Here is a 21,922-nt window from a genome sequence, read left to right on the forward strand (position 1 = left end):
TCTTTAAAGGTTTAACTCAGAAGTTGCGCCCATCACCACCCCTCATAGCCCATTGGACATAATTTAGTCACATGGTCACATTAGCTAAGAGGGGGTCTGGGATATGTAGTCTTTGGCTGGATAGACATGTTACCAGCTAAAATTCAGGATTCTGTTACTAAAAAAGGAATTAGATATTGGAGATTGGTATGGACATTGACAGTTTCTGCTATTGTGTCTTAATCACAGATTGCTTTTGAAATTCATTAGGAAATGGAATTATTTTCCCATTTCCCTTCAAATTATTCCCAAAATATAGGAAGTTTTCTTTTAAAATTTTCTGATTACTAATATGTAAATACAATTGATGCTGTGCTGCGTGCTAACCAGCAGCAGGGTAAACAAAAACAAATTTAATTAAAATACTAACTTTTTCTATTGACAAAGACCCTTCCAAGAGTGATAGTGCTCCCACTATCTTACAAAGTTTCGTGCTTTTTGAGACAGGCTGTTTCACTGTTGAAAGAAAATTATTAAACCCAAATGCTATCCCATATGCTTTTGTCCTTGGTTGTAGATGTGCTCTTTAGAGGATGAACAAAGTACAAGCCTCTCATTTTCTCAGTGGGTTTTCCATGAGGCAGACTGATTCCAACTTGAAGTTTAAGTTTAATATGCAGGATGTTTATTGAGGAATGACCTTGTTTTTAACACCCATGGGGTAGGATGGGCAGAGGGAGAAGTTAAGCTGAACTGATCACACAGGGAACTCCAGAGCTGGAATGACCCTTCAGAGTTAGACCTGAGTTTGGCTAACATGAATAACCTTTATACTATTAAAGTCAGTCAGTACTCCCATATGGGCAGGCTAAGAAGGGGCGTGACCTTGGGCATGAACTTGCAGTTGAGGCAGATCTCGAAGTATGAAGAGTTGAAGGCTATCTTCCAGTATCACTCTCAGCAGCTGGTATGAGAAGCTCTTCCAAAGAAAATCTACATGGCACATTTTGGTGTCCACCATACACCCCCTGTCCCTGACATAGAGCCTTTTATCATCGCCACTCAATAAATGCTTATGTGTGTGTGAGTGAGTGTGTGAGTGAACAAATATATGAATGGGAGCAAGCCCAGGACAGCACTGCGGCAGGTCACCACCATCTAGTTTTACATCCATCTTTCGATAACATTTTTCAGCCTCCCTCATTCACCATACGATGATTCACCTAACGCTGCCCTCATCCTGGCTACATATTTCCATTTCATTCAGACCAGAGATGAAAATGTCATTAAATATGACACTGAATTGAAGATACATGGAATTTCTACAGCTTTGCCAGACCAGAAACCCCATGAGAGGGAGTGATGGCTTCAGTTTGCCATTGAGTTTGACTATTTCTCTGCATGGGCACCTAGGATTACCACCTTCCTTTCCAAGTGCTTTGTTGCCATCTGCTGAAATAATTTGTTCTAGAATATGAGGTTAATTGAAAGCAGCTGTGTAGTAAAGAAAGAACATAACACATGGATTCAGGCAGGCCTGGGTGCCAGGCCCATGTCTGCCGTGTTCTGCCTGTGTTACCTCAGATAAGCCCCATAGTTGTCCTGAGCCGCTATTCCTCTTCTGTAAGGTGGGGACAGTAACAACCCTTATGGAAATTTCGTACAGATAACTTTCAGTCTCTGGCAGGGTCACATCTTGTTTGACTTTTCGCCCCCTTGCTTAGCTTAGCACAGTGCGTGGCACACATTAGGCGTTCAGAGAGTTACTCAGTGACTAAATGAACAAAGCACACAGAAGATCCTAATAACAGGACTTGATGCAAAAATGGTGCTTTGAAATTGTTCATTTCTTTATTACCAGTTATGTTTGGGTTTTTCAGAGAAACAGGACATATGTATCTGTGTGTACATAGATCAAAAGATTTGTTACGAGAAACTGGCTCATGCCATTATGGAGGCTGAGCAGTCCCACAATGTGCTGTCTGCAAACAAGAGACCCAGGAAAGCTGGTGGTGTAATTCAGTCCGAGCCTAGACGCCTGAGAACCAGGGTGGCTGGTGGTGTGAATCCCAGTCTGAGGACAGGAGATAAGATGTTCCATCTCCAACAGTGAGACAGAAAAAGGAGGTGAATCCCTCTTTCCTCTCTGCCTTTTATTCTGCTCAGGCCTTCCACAGATTGGACAACACTCACCCACATTGTTGCATCCCAATTCAAATGCTAATCTCATCAGGAACACCCTCACAGACTAACACAGAGAAACAATGCTTAATCTGAGCACCCCCTGGCCAGTCAGGTTGACAAATAAAATATATACTTTTAAATTGAACTTTTTGCCCTTGTTGCTTCCCCATTTCCCATCTCCTGCCCTGAAAGCATCCTGTGTCTTCCTGTCCTGGGTTACATAGCATATCTGCCTGTCAAAGCTTGAATGCAGTCAAAGCAGTTTGGGCTTTCTTGCCTATCCTAGACTCTAATTCTAAACCAAATTTGGTCAGTCTTTTCGGTGAACTAGGTTTGAGTCAGGTAATTTGGGGTTTTTTTTTTTCCGTACTGGACATTTGTGATTAATATTTCTTTAAACACAAATAGAAACCTTGTATTTATCTGCTGAAAAACTGGCACATAGTGGAAAAGATGTTGATATCTGACAGACTTGAGCCCAACCTCTTGCCAACAGTACTGCTTAGAAAATTTCTTAAACCTGTTTGAGTCTCCGAATCTTCATGTCTAAAATGGGAATAGCACCTACCTGCCTTACAAGCTGGCTGCTGGGGTGTCCATTCCTTTCTGTGAGTACAACGTAAAGATCATTCCCCCTAAAGAAAGAGATATGAGATGAGTACTTCTGATGTTTGCTTCCCTTTGTACCATGCTCCCCACATTCACGGTAGAAGCAAGCCTCCATTACATCTTCCAAGAATGGCTTTGTTCTTAAAAAATAAAAAGTATTTTTTCTAAAAGGGGCTAAAGAAAATAACAGTGCAAGATCAAACTGTAGGAGATATGCCTTTACACAAATGACAAAATGGGAAGTCAACATACGATTGAATACAATCCATTTAAGATAATTTGAAGGAGAAGGAAATAGACACTTATTCCAATAACATTACAATTGCTCTAACAGCCAAGCTCTGCCTCTTAAATGCGTTGCCTTGGGCAAGTTATAAAACCTATGCCTTTGTTTCTTCATCTATAAATCAAGATAATAGCCATACCTACTTCGTAAGGCTATTATGAAGATTGAATGAGTTAATATATATATATAAATAAATACTCATAATAGACATTACATTCAGATATTATTTTATTATTGTTGTTAGAATTATCTGCAAAGCCTAAAGGCACATTTTAAAGAATACCATTAATAGTGATAAATCAGGAAAGCCAAATAGCCACAAGTCATTCAGAGACAAGACCAGTAATTATCCTGAGCATGAAACTGAGAAAATTAATAAAACAACTTTCTTTGTTATGCCTAAGATCTGTTTTTGGAGGTAATTCCAGAAATACTCCTAAATTGTTTTGAGTAACATCAAAATCCCCTGAACAAATGGGGAGACTGTATTGAAAGATAATATTCACAATGGGATCCTATATTGTGTGTCCCCACCACCCAAAAATTTACTTTATGGAGAATTAATATTGCTTCTCACCCCTCTCCTTCAAACCAATTCACCAGCTATTTGGTAAGCACCTTCCATGTAGCAGACACTGAGAGCTAATATCAGAAATTGTATAAACTTTGTCCAACCTTCTTGCTAGCACAGCCTAGATATTATCAGGAAGCAATATATAACAATGTTGCTAGCAACACAGAGGAGCTGAAATTCCTCTTGCAGCCCACTCCCCTGCCTGTCTTCACTTCCATTTCCTAATTGAAAATACAGTCTTCTATGGTCAGCTTCACTTCTGGCTTCCAGTTCAGAGTATCCTGGCTTCCTCACCCCGGCCGGGCTGCCCGGTGTGGACATCTCCATGTGTCCCAGGATGCACAGGGAGCCCTGCCTCAGGCACATCTTCAACCATGTGTTTTCCTCACCAGGCATCTTAAAACCTGTGGTTCCCATAGCTTTTGTGGAAATGAGAAGACCTGTGCTATGGTTTAATTCTTGGTGCAATATCCTTTCCTCATTTGCTGCCATGGGTTGAATTGCTGCTGTTCTTTGGTGAGCCAAAAATCACTGCTGGCTGACCTTTGGAAGCTGTCCTTAACCATAAGCAGCCATGAAAATGAGTGTGCTAACTGTATGTCAAGTGCTTCCCATACATTAACTCATTTACCTTCACAACCACCCTAAGAGATAGGTACTATTATTATTCTCATTTTACAGATGAGAGAATTGAGGCAAAGGATTAATTAGCTCACCTCAAGCATCACAGCTAATACATGAAGCTTCTGAGATTTAAAATCAGACAGTCCTGTTCGTAATTCAGAACTCTTAAACACTGTATCACACTACTTTTGGTAAAAGCTATCGACTCTTTTTCCAGAGGAAAAAAAATTAAAAAGCTCATTAACTCATCTACATCATTTTACATATAACTTCTGAGTACTCGCTGTCCTTCAAAGGCTGTCTCTTCGAAGGTGCCTCAGGGTCCATGATCCCAGCGCAGAGCCCACCTCCCCAGCTTTCTTCCCAGTCAGTCTTCAGACTCTCCCTGATCTGGTACTTCATGTGTCCCTTCCATGTGACAAGACAGCAAGGTGGAGCTGACAGATCAGCAGGCTTAACTTGTGCCACGTCATGTGATTTCTAGTTTATGAAAATACTCTCATTTTATATTACGACTTCATGAAATTTTAAGTGTTAAGAAATAACACCTCATCTTTATATGACTCATATATTTCAGTTCCCCAGTCAATCAATCAGCAAGCATTTTATATCAATGACTCATTTTAATAATGGTTTACACTTTATAAATGCATCATGATCAGAAGATGCCATGAGTGGCCACACTATTAAACAGACAGAGAGGTGATGATCACCCCATTTTAAAGATGGAACCAACTCAAAGATCAAGAGACTGCTGAAGGTTCAAGGGACAGGACTCCAGCAACAGCCTCCCTTCTGCCAAGTTAAAAACACAATATGTTTTCTCACCTGCAAATTACGGGTCTATGATTCGATTGTCTTTAAGATCTCTCTCAGCTTTAATGCTCTGCTGTGCTTTCTAGCCTGAGTCTCTGTGGGAAGCAGGTTGGGGACACAGCAAGGGGACCAATAAAAAAAAATTTCTTGAAGCACATTGTAAAATAGGAAGAACACAGGCTTTTGAGTCTGTATCTTATTATCTGTGTGTCTATGGGCAGGTTCCCTAACTTGGAGCCTCAGATTCTAAATCTGTAAAATGGAAACAAAAATATCTACCTTTTCAGGACTGATATAAAGATGACATGAGCTAATGTTGCAAAATGCCCAGTTCAGGCCCTGTGAAGCATCAGTTGCCTTTTCAGCTCTGCTTGCGTTTTCCTTGACTTAAGGGACTGGTGGGAGGCAGAAAGATAAAAATAGCGAGGGAGGTCTTGTGCAAAGTCAAGAAGAAGAGGGATGATAGAAATGATGTGAGAGTAGGCGTCGACCTCTCCTAGCACAAAGGCCAGTGCCTCCTTCCATTGCCTGTGAAATCCAGTGATACAGGGAATGGATCTGACATGCAGTTATGAAGGACCAATTAGTTTAATCTTGTTCCCTGGAGATCTGCAATCCGTAACAGAGTCATTTAATCAAAAAATTTGGGGAAGGGGAAGACAGCTTTGAACAGGGGACAGTCTGGTGCTTTTTGCCTATTCCAGGTGGCCCACCCACCCTCCCACCCCCAAATTAGCCTGCCAGAGAGTAAAATCCGTGAATTTGCTGCTGCCTGGTAACACCACCCGCTTTCCTTTCCTCACTTTGGCAGAAGGTTCAGCACCCCATTGAGTTCAGTACAGAGTCATCAGTGGGGGAGGAGAGCTCCAGTCTTCTACACACTGGCATAAGCTCCTGGTAGAAACTCCGCACGGTGCAAGGGGAGGCTGAAGAGGGTGTGCATTCTGATGCTTAGTGCTCAGCCCAGGCCTCCAGTGTGGAGAGTCAGAGGAAAGAAGCTCAGCTTGGGTTCTGCCCATCAAGGAGAGCTTCATGGGGCAAACATCGTTTGAGTTGGGTCTAGACCAAGGATATCAATCAGGGGACATATAAGCTGCCACACCTCCCTCCAAACCCTTAGCAGACATTACAACTGCATCCCAGATCCCAGGTGCGGTCTGAGAAGCCTCTAGACAAGGCTGCAGGCAGCCTGACCAATGCCATTCAGTGTTGGCACATGAAATGTTAACTTTTTCCAGGGCTTATTGAGAAAGATCGATGGGGAAATAAGTAGGACTTAACTTTTTCAAAATGTAGTGTTCTCTTTCCTATTATAATAAGCCATGAACTGCCTGTGGATGAATTAGTTTCATATCTGATTTGTGTTTTTCTTTCCTTCATTACTAATTATTTTTCCCTGGGGAATTCTCTGTTGCTTTCGTTTCCTTGCTTTTCTCCATCCCCAACCCTCACGCCCACTCTTCGCTGGTAAGGAAAAATCACTGAGTTGTTGTACATTTTGATATCCTTAAAAATGGTAGGTGATCTATTCTATGTCATTATTTCTCTTATTAATATTGGCTGCACGCTGGTGCAGAGTATTTTGCTTCCCTTTGTGAGGTATAAGAGAATTTCCTTGCATAACTCCAAATTCTTTATGTTCTACTGTCTCAGACAACCTCCTCTGGTTGAGGGTTTCAGAAACCTGATCACCAGGGTTAGAGGCTGCAAGTTCTCAATTCCTGTTACCAACTTAAAATCTAATTGAATGAGACTATACACCCACAATATTGAAACATAAAATGTTAGGATATCCTCAACCAGAGGTAACAAATTCAAGAATTATATGTTTTAGTTATAATGCTAATTACATTCAGAAACACTAATTTTTTAAATATCTTTAAGGTCTTCTGCCTTAGTTGTGTTAGTCCTACTGGTACAGATTTTAGAATTTAAAACTATTTATATTAGCCAATGCCCATAATCAGGGTAGAACAGTCTTTGTAAAGAAGCAATCGATTTGGAAAATTTGTAACAGAAGCATCATTTGTGAACAGTTCAGAATGTGTGGGTTTATGACAACTAATTCTTCACCTGGAAGTTACAGGTCCTTGCTCCTTCCTCAGTGGAGCCTTTCCTCAAGAGCCTCCAGCATTAAATGACAGGTACTTAGAAAATGCTTGTGTGGTTGGATGAATGGAAGCTCTTCACTGTGGGAAATTATATGGAACTTAGTGTTTCTCTGTGATGTAATGCAACTTATATCCCTCACACTATTTTATAGAAAGAGCAAATTTATGGTTCTGAATTTCTTTGATCTTTTCCCCTTCTATTCAAGTTTTTCTCCATTACTGAACTGATGAAAAATATGAACAATAACTCCCTTTTTTCTCCTACAGTTTACAGGGTGTTTTAAGTTTTTGAATATGTTCTTCTTTTTGTGGGTGCTAGCTTTCTATCATAATTCTCTTCCTAGTGAGATGTCTGTTTTTTCACCTAAAGTCTCAGGTTTCATTCGCTGGACCCTGAGAGTAAAGGGTAAATACTGTATTGTCTTTCTTATACTATTATATTACATAAGTAGTTTTTATACTAAGTAGTTTCCATAAGGTATGAATTATAGTATAAAAATAAGTATTACAGTATAAAAAGTACATCTTTCCCTTTATCCTTTGAAGAATCTTTTTAGTGCTAAAAATAATCTACAGCAATGAATGTACTTTTTAATTGTTTTAGAAAAAAAATCTTAGAGTGTGAATCACTCACATTAATTATGTCAGAAAAATGTTCCCTCGGCAACTGGGGAAAATGTTATTTTTAAACAGAATTAAGGTGAGGTTTTTTTTTTCTGTCTCTTGCATCTGTCTAAAGCATAGCCAACCATGTGCCTTAGGAACTATTGTTTGGCATCAGCTACAAGCACAACAGTGGCACAAAGCCAAGCACCCCCATCCGAGCCTCTGGTCCTACACAGTGGCCAACAGAGAGGGAAGACAAGAGGGACTGGTCTCATTCTGTTTTGCCAAGGGGAAACTTCCTTCCCACCCCCTAAGTTATTTGAAGCCCATCTTTATTTTATTTTGTTAACATGGTATATAGGGAATCAAAATGTGCTTCCAAAGTGTAATGACAAGTGACAGCATATTTCACATTGTCTGATACTATTTCATCTGTTTCATCTATGCCTCTTCTCAGCAACTGCAGTTACTGAACATCCACAGTTGAGGACTCCTGATAAATAACAGCCATAAGCGGCATTAGAACAGAGTGGAGCCGAAGTCTTTACAGTGGTCTTCAAGACCCTCAGGGTGGGGACCCCCCTAATCCCCAGGGTAACGCCTGTCACTCTTCCTTCTCATTCTAGTCCTCCAGGGCTCCCTAGCTGTGCCTTCATCCCCCAGGAAGCTGCGTTGTGACTTCCCTCTCAATTTCAGGTGTTTGCTCAAGTCACTTTCTCAACGAGGCCTACACTGACTACCTTACTTAAAATCACAAAACTCTCTGTCTTGGCATTCCCAAACCTCTTTACTTGCTCTGCTTCTAAAAACTGCATTCATTATCTCAATACTAAATACTTAGCATATTTATTATATTTAGTATCTTTCTCCTTCCCTTACTCCCCAAAGTAACCTCACTGGAGCTTTTTTGTCTATTGTTCCTATTGTTTTGTTCACTAATATGCCTACAATCATTTCTGGTCTTTATTAGGTGCTCAAAAAATATCTGTTAATGATTTAACAAATGAATAAATAATCCTTTTGTTCCATATTATGACTACTCATAAATAACAGAGAGGAAGTGGTTATATTTATAATAAAGTCTCATTTGTTGAAGTATAAAGGTTTAAAATACAGCTATCCTATTATTAAGGCTAAATGGTTGCAGACTCCTTAAAAGGCTTATAGATCAGACCTGGCTTTTTGCTTCTTGATCCCACTCTATAAAGCTGGATGCCCAAAATTCCCATGGCAACTCAGTTCCTTAAGAGGCAGGAATGTGTTTATAACACAAAACTTCCATGTAAGGGTCGTTGACACTCTGGTATATTTTCTTCTTTCACCTCTGTTAGCTTTGGCTCTGGGTCTTAAACAGAATTCAGTTTTAAATATTGCTGATTTCTGGCCCCTCATGCAGAAATGTAGGCTTTAGCAAGACCTAACTTGGATGACCACTTGCAGTAGTAAGTGACTTGGAGTAATTGCAGCCAGAGAGAGGTTCTCCAGCTGCAGAGGGCAAGGTCTGCATGTTCCTTGGGAAGCTGTTGATCATAAGGATGAGCTGCGTCTCAACAAGGTTTGTGAATTACATTTTCTCAGGCCATGGGACAGGGAAATTTCTGCACTTAGAGATGATTCAATGGTTATATTTAAAGTATATGTTTTGTCCAGTCCAAAAATTTACTTACTCTATATCTAAGTAGTAGTGTATATAGGGGAATCCATCTTTTACCAGTGATCTTATTATTTATTCCATTATTAAAAATCAACTCTGATGCTATTAGCTCATTTTAAAAAGGATAGTTGTCTTGCCATGTCATTTTTGGTTTGTTAAATATTTTGAAGAAACCTTTAAGCCAGAGGCTATAGCCTCTTGGTATTGGTAGGTGCTAACAATCAAAACAAAACAGTATATTAAATAAATATGATTTAATCATTATGTAGCCACATGGAAAGGTGTGGGGAAGAGAGGTACCTTATCATTTGTGTATTCATGCTTATTACTCTGATTCTAATTAAGTAATACATTTATTTCTAGAAAAAGGCTAAAAAATTTACCTTAAAATCAGTGTTTAATCCCAAGATCTGGAATCATGCCTAGAAACACAAACTCCTCTTTGAAAAGCTTATTCTTTGAGACCTGCTGTGATAGACAGGCATGATCTATTTAGCTCTTTTCATTGGAAAGATCCAAGATTATTTTCCAGGCTCTGTGAGCCATGAGTTTTTAGCTCTGCTGTTCCTAGCTAGATTCCAGTGCTGATAAGGCCCTGAAAGTGAGTTTAATCTGTTTAGGGAACTTGGGCTGTGCCATGAGCCCATCCTTGACCAGGCTCTCTGGTGTTAGAAATCTGGGAACAAGGCCCAGCTCCACTCCTTTGTAACTATGCGACCTAGGAACCTTTCTGAGCCTCCTTTTCCTCATTGGTAAATTAAAGCTGACAATGGCGCCAGCCACACAAGGTAAAACAATAACAGTAAGTTCTCAGTATATGTGTTAGTTGCACTAGCACCTTCTCTTTTAATCCTTACAGTTCAACAAAGTAACAGTCATCACTGCTTTACAAATTATGGAATTGAGGCATGGTATAACTTGCTCAAAGGCATTCAAAAAATAGGGGTTAAGCAAATTGAATATATAAAAACTCATGTTCCTCCTTTGACCATGATAATCCCTTTGGAGTTATTTGATTTTAATCCCAAAAGTCTTTTGGTCTATAGATTGAGAACCTGGACCCTAATAGTTTTCATTTCTCTGTGCTACTTACCGAGGGTCTGGGTCTGAAAACAACACCAAGCGGCCCCTATCTTGACCCTCAGTTCTTCTAAAGATTTAGCTTTTTCCATAGAAGAAAATTTTACCCTGGAGATCTGATCACATAGTTCTATGCTAATGTTTGTGCAACGCTGTGCCACCTCGGTAACTGAACGCACGCCAGGCAGCCCACCACTTCAAAAGGCAATACTTGACAGGTACTGTTATAAAGGAGAGAGGTTTATTCAGATGCTGGCCATCCGGAAGATCAGGGACTCGTGACTCAAAGCCCATCTTAACATCTCCGTGCAAGCAGAGGGTTCTATAAGGAGGGAGAGGGAAAGAAGAACAAAGAGATCAAGGGGAGGGGGCTGCAAAGTTCTCGACACACAGACAAGCACAGTCCATTCCGACAAGACAAGTGATGGTCCTGTGTGCATCATCCTGGCTCCACAAGTGAAGGTCAGCAAGTCTCCTGGAGCTGGAATGCCTGAAGGTCAGAGTCTGTATCTTTTGAGTAGTTCCTAGGATTCCTATACAAACATGCTGTTTATCTGCAAGCTACATATTAGTCAGAGTCAGCACTTACAGAAACAATGTCAAAAGAACGGTGGGGTGGGCTACAATTCCTCACTGTTAAAGTTCCTTCTCCGCTATTACAATTCCCCACTGTTACAATCCCCCCTATAATCTTCTTGGAGCCTTTGTAACCTGTGTTAGTACCTGAGGTCACTAATGGGCAGAGAGATCAACAGTTAAGAGGTGAGAGCTAAGTAACACGTTTGTGGGGCTGGCGAACGGACCCTCACAACTGGGGCCACGTCACTTGGTCTGTATATAATCCAGCTTTATTTCAGAGAGCAGTGCACCTTTCTATATTTTAAAAGACACTGTGTTTCAAATGTCTTACAGTTTTTAATGGCCCCCAAAAGGGAATTCATAAACATTTTGAGTGCCTACTATGTGTCTAGCACTATGCTTGGGGATAGAGAGGCCATTCATAACCATTACTGTGAGCTAGTAATCAGATGGAAATACCTAAATAATACAGAACAAAATATGAACTGCAAAAAGTATACTTACAATGTGTACCTTTGTGTTCCTTGAGGCAATTAAATGCCAGGCAAATAAAAAGACCTTCAATATGGGCTTATTGTTGTGAACAAAAGAAATGTGCTGTGATCAAATAAGAGAAGGGAACAATTTATTCTGACTCAGAAGCTTGGGGAAGGCCTCAGGGAGGAAGTGTTACTGGCCTTGAGAAATGAGTAAGCTTGTCATTGACGGAGAGGGAGAAGGCAAAGAAGGCCGAAGAAGCTGCTTGAGAAGAGGCAGTGAAGTGCGTGAGTAACCTGCGTGTTCAGGAGATGTCAGGAGAGTCTGTAGCAACGTGTAGGTTTCATACAGACAACAGTGGGAGACAAGGGTGTGACGGTACGCTGGAGCCCATTGTGAAGGCATGAAGTGACAGAATGAAGCTTATGTTCTATTTTCTGAATAATAGGGAGGTTTATGAAGAACAGAGTAATACATTCACTTCACTAATTTGGGAAATAATTCTGAGGATAGTGCAAAAGGATGGATTTAGGAGGCAAAGCTGGACATAGGGACCATAGGCTAGGAGGCACACATAGAAAGCTCATGGAGTACTTCGAGAAGAGAAGGCCCTGCTTAAGGCAGCTGCTGAGGAAATGAAAGAGCGTTCCAAGGAGCCAGAGACCTCTCACCAGGAAACGGATTTGTGATTGGCCCCTGGGAGTGGTGGGAACTGAAAGATAGAATGAAAGAATTGATGGCTGTAGCCAGGGTATCTTGGGAGAAGATGGTAGGTACTGGATTCTCTGACAAGACTGGAATTTCTGGGAAATTAATGTTTTAGTTTCATGATCATGCCTGGCTGTAAAGCATTAATGGCATTTTCCAAGTCCTTTCAGTATTATAAAGCATACAGTTCTATTTTCAAGACACAAATCTATTTGATAAAAGTAAGCTATTCAAAAAAGACCTTAGAATGTCCTCAATGGAGTCGACACCTACGCCCTCTGTGGCTTGAACCTGTGGGGGAGGCAAAACTTTAACTCTACTCATCTTAGGTTTTTATCTGGACCTCTAACAAAAAGACAAAGCAATAAGAGAAAAGCACACAGAAATGTATTAATATGCCAATTTCCCGTATGCCTGGAAGACACCCAGGAAAAATGAGTAACTCAAAAAGATGGCTCTTAGAATTCAGGGTTAAATATCATTTTTTACATTTATTTTTTATTGTCTTTTTTTTCTATTATCATTTAGTCCCCGTAAACCGCTCTCCCTCTGTAATCACCACACTGTTGTCCCCGTCCCTGAGTCCTTTTCCCTTTTCGCTCGATCCCTCCACCCTGTAACCTCCCCTCACCTCAGCTGTCAGCCTGCTCTCCATCTGTGAGGCTGTCTCTGTTTGGCTTGTTAGTTTAATTTGCTCACTAGATTCCACATAGGAGTGACATTATATGGTATTGGCCATTCTCTGACCGGCTTCTCTCACTTAGTATAAGGTCTCCAGGTCGATTTATACTGGCACAAAGGGTAAAAATTTTCTTCTTTTTTATGGCCAAGTAGTATTCCATTGTGTACATGCCCCATAGTTGTTTCATCTACTCATCTACTGATGGACACTTGGGCTGCTTCCATATTTTGGTTATTGTGAATAACAATGCAATAAACATAGGGGGGCTTATGTTCCTTGAAATTAGTGTTTTGAGTTCCTTTGTGTGTATTCCCAGAAGTGGGATTGCTGAGTCACAAGGCAAATCCATTTTTAATTTTTTAGCCATGGATGGAGAGACCTGTACTTGGAAAATTTTAAGATACTAAAGAAAGAAGTTGAAGAATATACAAATAAGTGGAAGCACATACTGTATTCATGCATAGGAAGAATTAACATAATTATTAAAATACCTATACTACCCAAAGCAATCTGTAGATTCAACACAATTTCTATCAAGATTCCAATGACGTATTTCACAAAACCAGAACAAATATTTCAAAAACTCACTTGGGACCACAAAAAAAAAAAACTCTGATAGCAACAGCAATCCTGAGAACAAAGTTGGAGGAATCATGCTACCTAATATGAAACTATACTGTAAGGCCATACTAATCAAAACAGCATGGAACTGGCATAAAAACAGACACATAAATCAATAGAACAGAATGGAGAACCCAGAAATAAATCCACACCTTTATAGTCAATTAATATTTGACAGAGGAAGCAAGCACATACAATGGGCTAAAGATGGTTTATTCAATAAATGGTGTTGGGAAAATTGGACAGATATGAGCAGAAAAATGAAACTAGACCACCTTCTTACACCACACACACGAACAAATTCAAAATGGATTAAAGACTTAAATGTTAGACCCGAAACCATAAAAATCATAGAAGAAAACATAGGTAGCAAAATCTTGGACATTCCCCATAGCAGTATTTTATCAGATACATCTCCCCAGGTAAGGGAAATGAAAGAATAAATAAATGGGACTACATCAAACTAAAAAGTTTTTGAACAGAAAAGGGAAACATCAACAAAATAAGACAACACAAAGAAAGAATGGGAAGGCATAGTTGCTGATACATCTGCTAAGGGGTTATTATCCAAAATGTATGAAGTACTTAACAAAACTCAGCACCAAAAAGACAAACAACCCAACTAAAAAATGGGCAAAGGACCTGATTAGACAACTCTCCAAAGAAGACATAGAGATGGCAAATAGATATGAAAAGATGCTCAATGTCACTAATCATCAGAGAAATGCAAATTAAAACCGCTTTGAGATGTCATCTCACACCTGTCAGAATGGCTGTCATCAATATATCGACAAACAATAAATGCTGCAATTATTGTGGAGAAAGAGAAACCCTCTTGTACTGTTGGTGGGAATGCAGATTGGTGCAGCCACTGTGGAAAGCAGTATGGAAATACCTTAAATATCATTTTTATAGGGAAAGGGGGTGGGGAATGTAGCCCTCTTAGGGGAGAAGAAATAATTTTTAGGAAAGGTGAATAGACCCTTAAAAGAATCAATGGGATGTGTGATAGTTTGCGACAAAGTATGTGTGTGGTGTTGGCTTCTGGTCTCCTCTCTTGTGATAATACCGGACAGGGGCCTGGCCCCGAGTGGGCCTGCGTAGGGCCAGCGTGTGGGTTCTTGACTTTGTCTAGGAAAGATGATTTCACAACAAGAGTCCAGCTGACTATGAGGACACATTTATTAAAGCTGGGGACAGTAAACAAGGAAGGGCTTAGCGCAGAAGCAGCAACGAGAGAGCCTCGGCTGGGCTGCCTTAGCTCCCTGGGTAGTCAGGGAAAAGGGGATTTGGGGGACAGGTTCAGGAGATCAGCTGCCCATCGCCTCAGTGTTAGGAGAAGCGCGCCTGTGAAGAAGTGCGGATGGGAGTGGAAAAGGAGAAAGGAAAGGGGAAGCATGGAGAACACGCACTGGGTCCTTCCTCTTGAGGTTTTTATCTCTTGCAGGTGGGAATCGTAGGGGAGGTCTCAGGGGAGGGCTTCAGCAGAACAGTCTTCAGTTTCCAGGTGCACCCTTGCAGGGTCCTGGTCTCTATTGGCAGGACAGGGGTCATTAGTCATTGCAGTTGGACCTCGCATCACCCACCTGGTTTTGCTGCTTTTCTGGGCCTGGAGCTGAAGTACAACCGAGGCCTAGGTAACATGTAGGGAGGAAAGGTTACTCTGGGGGGCCAGGCTTGTTTTCACAATTTTGCCCCCTGCGAGGCACTCGGGCCTTCTACCCTGGGGGCCACCTGCGCCTGGGGGTAGAGTGCTCAGCCAATTTGCTCAGCTGTCTCGATTTCTCTATTCCGCTCGCTAAGAAATTCTCCTAGCTTCTCACTATCCTGTCTATGCTCCCTGGTTGAAGAAACTCCCCGAAGGAGGATTAATGACAACTGAGTTCCTTTTGGAGGATTTATCTTTAGGCAAGTTAAGGACGTTCAGAGAAAGCCTCTCCTTAAATTTGTTGTTTTCCGGTGCCTACAGATTATGATAATCAATATGACTAGGTGGCATATTTTGGGGTGGTCTGTGCTGCTGCCCCTCAAGTTAAGCCAGCAGCCCAGGAATAACTATCAGACACTCACAGGAAGTACTGATAAGAGCAATGCCTTGGAGAGCTGCTGTATGTAAGGTTATTCTGAGCCTTGAGCTGCTGCTTCTTGAAAATACATTTCACCTCTTTCATGTTCTCTTTTTTTCCCTCCACATGCTTACTCTCTTAGAGGAAAAGTCCGGTAAGAAATAATAATTCCTTTCCGCATTTTGGCTAAATATTATTTATTTTGTTTATTTTCATTATCTGCATATTTAATAATTGACTCTGTTTAATACCTAAAAGATTTGGAATTTTAAAATCAAACCTTTGTGAACCAGGACCAGGTCTAATTGTGTCCTATGGGGAAAAAAGGAAGTTGGTTGCTCATTGATTTTTATCAGCTAGTTATGAAGGGCACAGAGTACTTTTGCAAAGATTTACCTCAGTCTCAATCACAGGTATATGACCAAATATTTTAGGTATTGAATTTCATTTACTGTAGCTTTCACTTGAATTAGTCAAGCTACATGTACATACCATGAGCAAGACAAACATTTTAAGGTAATTTTTTGTTAATGTACAACATGATAGCATCCATCCTTGTAGGAAGGTTTGTGAAAATTTTTAACTTCCCTTTAACATTTTGTTTCCAGTCAATCAGAAAAATAGCTTTGTAGGATAATTGCCAGAGGGAACGGGGGCTGGGGGAGGGTAGAAGAGGGCAAAGGGGAGATAAATGGTGGCAGAAGGAGACTTGAGTTTGGGTGGTGAGTGCAAGATGCAGTGTGCAGATGACGTGTTAGAGAGCGGTACACTTGAAACCTGCATGGTTTTAGTAACCAGTGTCACCCCAATAAATTCAATTTCTAAAAATGTAAAAAGAAAAAGAAACATGAGCAAATAATAAGAATATAGAAAATAAATATATAAAAATAAAGTAAATCCATTTTAAAAAAGAAAAGAAAAAATATCTCCTTCTGGAGATGTCAGAAACAGAAAAAGAGAATTTTTATAAAAGTGTAAATCACCTCATGCATGTTTCTTTTTAGTACCAGTGGGTAAATTTTAGTGGCAGCAAAATTCTAAAGTGATGTACCTATGCATTTTTTTTTATATCTTAGAACATTAAATGAAAATTTATTTTGAGAATTATTTTACTCAAAAGAAGAAAAAAAAATTAATGTTTTCTTCTCAGCTGCCTGGCTTATTGGGGATATGACACAGATGACCTTACCACTGGAAAATATAAAAATATTGTGTTTCCATGTCAACAAGCACCAAAAGTGGTTGGTTGATTCTATTTACCTCACCTTCTGTGGATGCTATAATGAGTGCCATAACCTCTCATGCTGCCCATTGACCTAAGCCTGGCATTTTCTGTAGCACCTACTGAATACACACTTGCAGCAAGTCCATGTGATAGGAAGGAGGAGAAACAAAAGACACAGTAAGAACAAAAAATGGGATCAAAATATTACTTTATCAATATATAGATCCACTGTCTTTTTGTTTCTCAAAATCAGCACCTGCTATTAGTATTATTATTAGTAGACTAAATGGCCCACTTCTGAGTAATTGAGTCGACTTTGTATAACACGCTATGTGGTATATGATATTATTGGTGCACTTTAGTAACTGTTCTTTATATTTTGCCAATTTCACTTATTCGTGACCCTGAATCTTTCTCTGAATCATCCAAATTTGGCCACTTCAAATATTGACAAGAATGTGTGGTCTAAAGTCCACCTGTGGCGCTTTAAAAACCCTGTTTCTCATTGGTTTGACTCCTGTTGCCTTTACAGCAATTTTAACCACAAGTGCCCTTTTTCATTTTTAGCTGTTTATCTTTAAGAAAGAGTCCTCCTCCCACTCCCTTGCCTCATATTTCCTTTCGAAATGTCATCTTGTTCATTGCTTAATCTGGTCAATTTGTAGTGATATCTTCTTTTAGTGATCTTTTTGTTTCTCTTGCCAAATGGAGTTTCAGAAGATCAACTCAACCAAATCCTATTGGATCTGATAGGTATTCATTATAATCTGACTTGGAAGAGATATAATTTAAATACATATAATAGAAACAAATTTGAATATAGACAAACATCTCTAATGGGAGGGTGGCAAATAGGGGTTTGTCAGATAGTTTGTCTTCACCCTAAAGCTTTAAAAACAAATAGAAATACTGGCTAGGATCCAAATAATAAAACAATCATATATACTAATTCTTTCCTAGGAAATTCCCTAACATGGATCACTGAATTTGCTATGACTAGGTTGTTTAAAATAATATTTGTTTGGTGCTTTATAACTTTTCACACATTTTTCTGTATCCCCATGGCACTGAATTTAGCAAATGAGTATGTCATAAAGCTTCAAACCCTGAGGCTAGTTATTTAATGATTTGATGAGCAAAACAGATTATATTTGGCTACTTTTTAAAATAAATGTCTTAAAACCCTGACCTTCATTGGCTAAAACTAAGTTATCCTAGTTGACTGAATTTGTATTCTTTTGCACAAAAAATAGCAAACAAAGCGGATGTGGAGTAAGGGACACTGTAGGTACTGCAAGGACGTAGGCTCAAGTATTTTCTGTAGGAAGTTATATCCATATTGTAAATTATGGAAATTTTACAAATAAAACATGTACAAATACAACCAAATATCTTTAGTCTGGAGACCAAATCATAACTTAAGCAAGCAGTATTTACTTACTTTGAAAACAGCCTCAAAATACAAAGAGTTACTCTGAGGTGAACACCGAAGTAAAAGCAGAAGGAAAAATAAAATGTTTTTCAAAACCTCCCAAATTTATAAGATAATCAAAAGAAATCTAGGAATCGAACAATTAATGTTTAATTAGGAACGCAAGAAATTTCTTCAGAAAAAGGAATAGACCAATTTGAGTAATCAGGTGAAGCAATAAAAACAGCAGATGAAATTTACTAAGAGCTTATTTTATGTGATACAAATGCCTGCAATCAGAAACAAATTGGCCACCTGGAGATTCTGAGCCTGGGTAAGTGTTTTGTTTGGTTGTGCAGTAACAAAACAATTTTGGTCAGCATGTAAAAATCAGAACATCTGAATTAGAAGAAATCAGATTGTGCATTTCTGTTCAACAGCTCCAAAGATCTGGCAATTCTAGGCCCGCATTTTTGCATGGCAGGCAGGGGTGCACCTGACTAGTGGGCAGTTTGCCAAAGCTACGTGAAACACACATGCCTTTAAGCACAGCAGCTCTGTGCCTTGCCCTGCACACTTTCGAGTTTTCGACCAGATACTGAATGCGTTTCCTTCCACCTTTGAAGCAAATCTCTTGGTAGAGCAAATATAGAATGCTAAAGGCTTCAGAGGTCATGGGAAATGACAGAAGAAACAGTAAAATAAAACTTTTAACAGGCGAAGGCCCTACCCTCTTGGCTGTTAAAGATTTTGCTGTCCTTGGTGTTTGGCAGTGCCTACAGCTAGCTCATGCTCCTTAATGGTGATAATTAACACACATAAAGCCTTTCAATTTGACTTCTGGAGTTCTTTTCTTCTGAGGGTTTCAGATACTCTTAATCACAGACCTTCAGGCTTTCTGCCTCTGACCTTTCCATAGCTGCTAGTGGGTCCTCTGGATTCTGGTTAATGAACTTGATTGCATGACTACATGAATTTAAACAACTGTTCTTTGAGGAAGGCATTTTGCAAAAAGAGTTTCCAGAATGCTATCTTATGAGGTTGTCTTCTACTAGAAAAAATACAGGAACGATGGATTAAAATTTAGATTTTTAACTCACTGGAAATTAAGATATGATTTAATTTGGATGGATTAACACATTGAAATTATTTTGAAAAGTGTTGTTCTCTGTGATCATATATTAATAAATTTTTTTAAAATTTCTGTTTCTGTATGGCTACAGCCAGCATTTTATTTTGCATTATTTCTCATAATTTTATCTTGGGGGACTTTGTGTCACATTTTATCCCCCCCTTTGCTTTATTTTATGCTACTTTTAAGAATGAATTGTTTGCCATGATATTGAAGTTGAAAATATAAATTCCCACATTCCTTTCTTAGAGAAGAATGTTAGTCTGGTCATTGAAAAAATATAAAGCCTAAATCTTTTTATGAAAGACTATTTGAACTTCTCTCAAAACACAGTACAAATTAGTCAATAAAAGAATTTAAGCCCAGAAATACATATACTAAAGTTTCCTTTTCTTTTAATTTTATTTAAATTGCATCCATGTACAAAGACAGTTCTATAAGAAATATGGAATCAATATGGAGCAGTATCCAGAAAGTAAGGCAAATAATAAAGTCTAAACTCTTACAAGTAAAATTGACTAGAGTCAATATTTCTAAACTCTTGGCTACTTACCAAACTCGTCTGAGAAGTAACCATTCCTGGGCATTAGCCACAAGGACTTTTGCTTTTTAGGAGTCCTCCAACAATGTCACACTTGGTGTCCTAGGAAGAACATGATAATGGGAGATTTTGGATCTAAATTCTGTCTCCGATTCCACCCATTTGCTAGCTGTGTATCGCAGGGCCTCACTTTCCCATTTATGTCACAAAGGCAGCTGGACTAGATATCCATGGAGGCCTCTCTGATATAAAAAACTATAGCTTTTCATTTTCTGTCTGTGTTATGGAGAATAGATCCATCCTCTTTATTTGAGCAGCCTTCTAGTTACCTTTCTATTTGTGCTCCTGGCCCAGATTTGGAGATTTGGCCAATACGGGGTCCTAGGTAGTCTCTGATAAATTCATGGGTTAGCCCATATCCTGAAAATGAAACTCTGAGCATCATCTCTTTCCTCACTCATATCATAGTCACTTCTGTCACTATAGAACAATTCTAAAGAGGGAGAGCTATCAGAAATTGTTGAGGTAAATTGATAGCCATAGTCAAAGTGTAAGGAATGAAAGAGTAGTATGTCTGCTTATTATGTTTTTCCAGACATCGTCTGGCCCACCAGTGCTCTCTTGGTGCTGGACAGTTTCATTTCCTCTCTGTGTTTGGCAGGGGGCACCTCATCTTTCCCATCATGTTTCTGTTCATTGGTAGAGGCTGCCCAAACCACCAGGACAAGAAGAGCTACTTGAAAAATAAAGTCCTCATCAGCACACATTCCATATAACACTAAAGAAAAGAGCTGGGCAAAGAAGAGATCTCTCAAATCCTGGTCTCTGATTTTTGGAGGCTCCAGTTTAGGCCCTAATTATGTGGGAAACACATTATTCTTATGTTTGTTAATGCCCTTTTGTGTGGGGGATTAGCATTCCCTGTACTAGCTATGCTCTAAAACTCCCCTCCCTAAAAGCTTCTCATGCCAAGATATCAACATTTCTTGTACATTTTCACCTTGTTCTTGGGTACACATAACTTGAAACTAGAACATTTCCATGAGCAAAGCTATATTATATTGAGATACAATGGGCAGATTCTCTCTAGAGTGCTCTGAAACTTCCTTGTGTTTTAAATGAGCCACAAGCACACTAACTATCTGTCTTCCTTTGGCCTGATTACTTGGAGTATGTTTGGTTAGCTGTTTAGGAAGCCTTCTATTACCCAAGCCTGTTGACTGATCCATCATTCTCTGACTAGGTGTCTGTTCTCTCTTCCTTTTTGCTGATCACAGAGGCGCAGCCCGGTAAGAACTCTCAACATTTTTACCTTAAACATGTATAGAAAAAACTGCTGCCAAGGGCAGGTGGCCAGGATGGCTTCTCATCAAATTTATGATAGCCCAGTATGAATGAGGCAGGTGCATGCCATTTACTGGTTGGAAGTGACTGGTACTATAAGAGTCAAGAACATATTTTAAAATTATAGGAGCAATATTCCATAACAAACTAAATATATCCCAACTCCTAGGGCTAAATTTCAAAAGTGTGTGTGTGCGCGCATGCGTGCAAGGTCTAGAGTCTGGCCAGAATGCACCATAGAAGTTTTTAGCAAAGTGATACTAAAGAATAAGGAAACTTTAAGGAAAATAAGGAAATAATTTCTAAAGCACATGGTTTTTAAGCCTGAATTTGAAATAAGTTCCTATACCATGAGTTACATTGGTTATATACATAGCAATGCATAATCCCAGTTTCCATCTAAGGGGACAAGATATGCTTTCAAGTCAACATGCCTGGGCTGTCACATAATTCTATATGTCATCACTGAAATCATTACTAGTGTACTTGTTCAAAATAAAATCTCAGTCATTTTTCTTGGGTTGAAGAATTTGATGTACTCAAAGCAACAAAAAGAAGGCCCTTTGCTATGTTTGAAATGATCCCCATCTGTCTGGTCAGTCCCTTGAGAGAG

At 39.5% G+C, this 21,922-nt stretch overlaps 1 protein-coding gene across 1 annotated transcript in view; it reads left to right on the top strand.

The window, feature by feature from the left end:
• The window catches only part of SGIP1 (SH3GL interacting endocytic adaptor 1), a 197,708-nt gene that overhangs the window by 98,777 nt on the left and 77,009 nt on the right, over positions 1-21,922 (top strand). Inside the window, exons 10-11 of the mRNA XM_054574374.1 lie at positions 15,799-15,810; positions 21,243-21,254. Coding sequence (XP_054430349.1) covers positions 15,799-15,810; positions 21,243-21,254 — 24 coding nt within the window. The remainder of the gene's footprint in view (positions 1-15,798; positions 15,811-21,242; positions 21,255-21,922) is intronic.

Source organism: Pteronotus mesoamericanus, unplaced genomic scaffold (genome assembly GCF_021234165.1).
Source record: "Pteronotus mesoamericanus isolate MK-2021 breed Mesoamerican mustached bat unplaced genomic scaffold, CSHL_Meso_final contig_105, whole genome shotgun sequence".
NCBI lineage: Eukaryota > Metazoa > Chordata > Mammalia > Chiroptera > Mormoopidae > Pteronotus > Pteronotus mesoamericanus.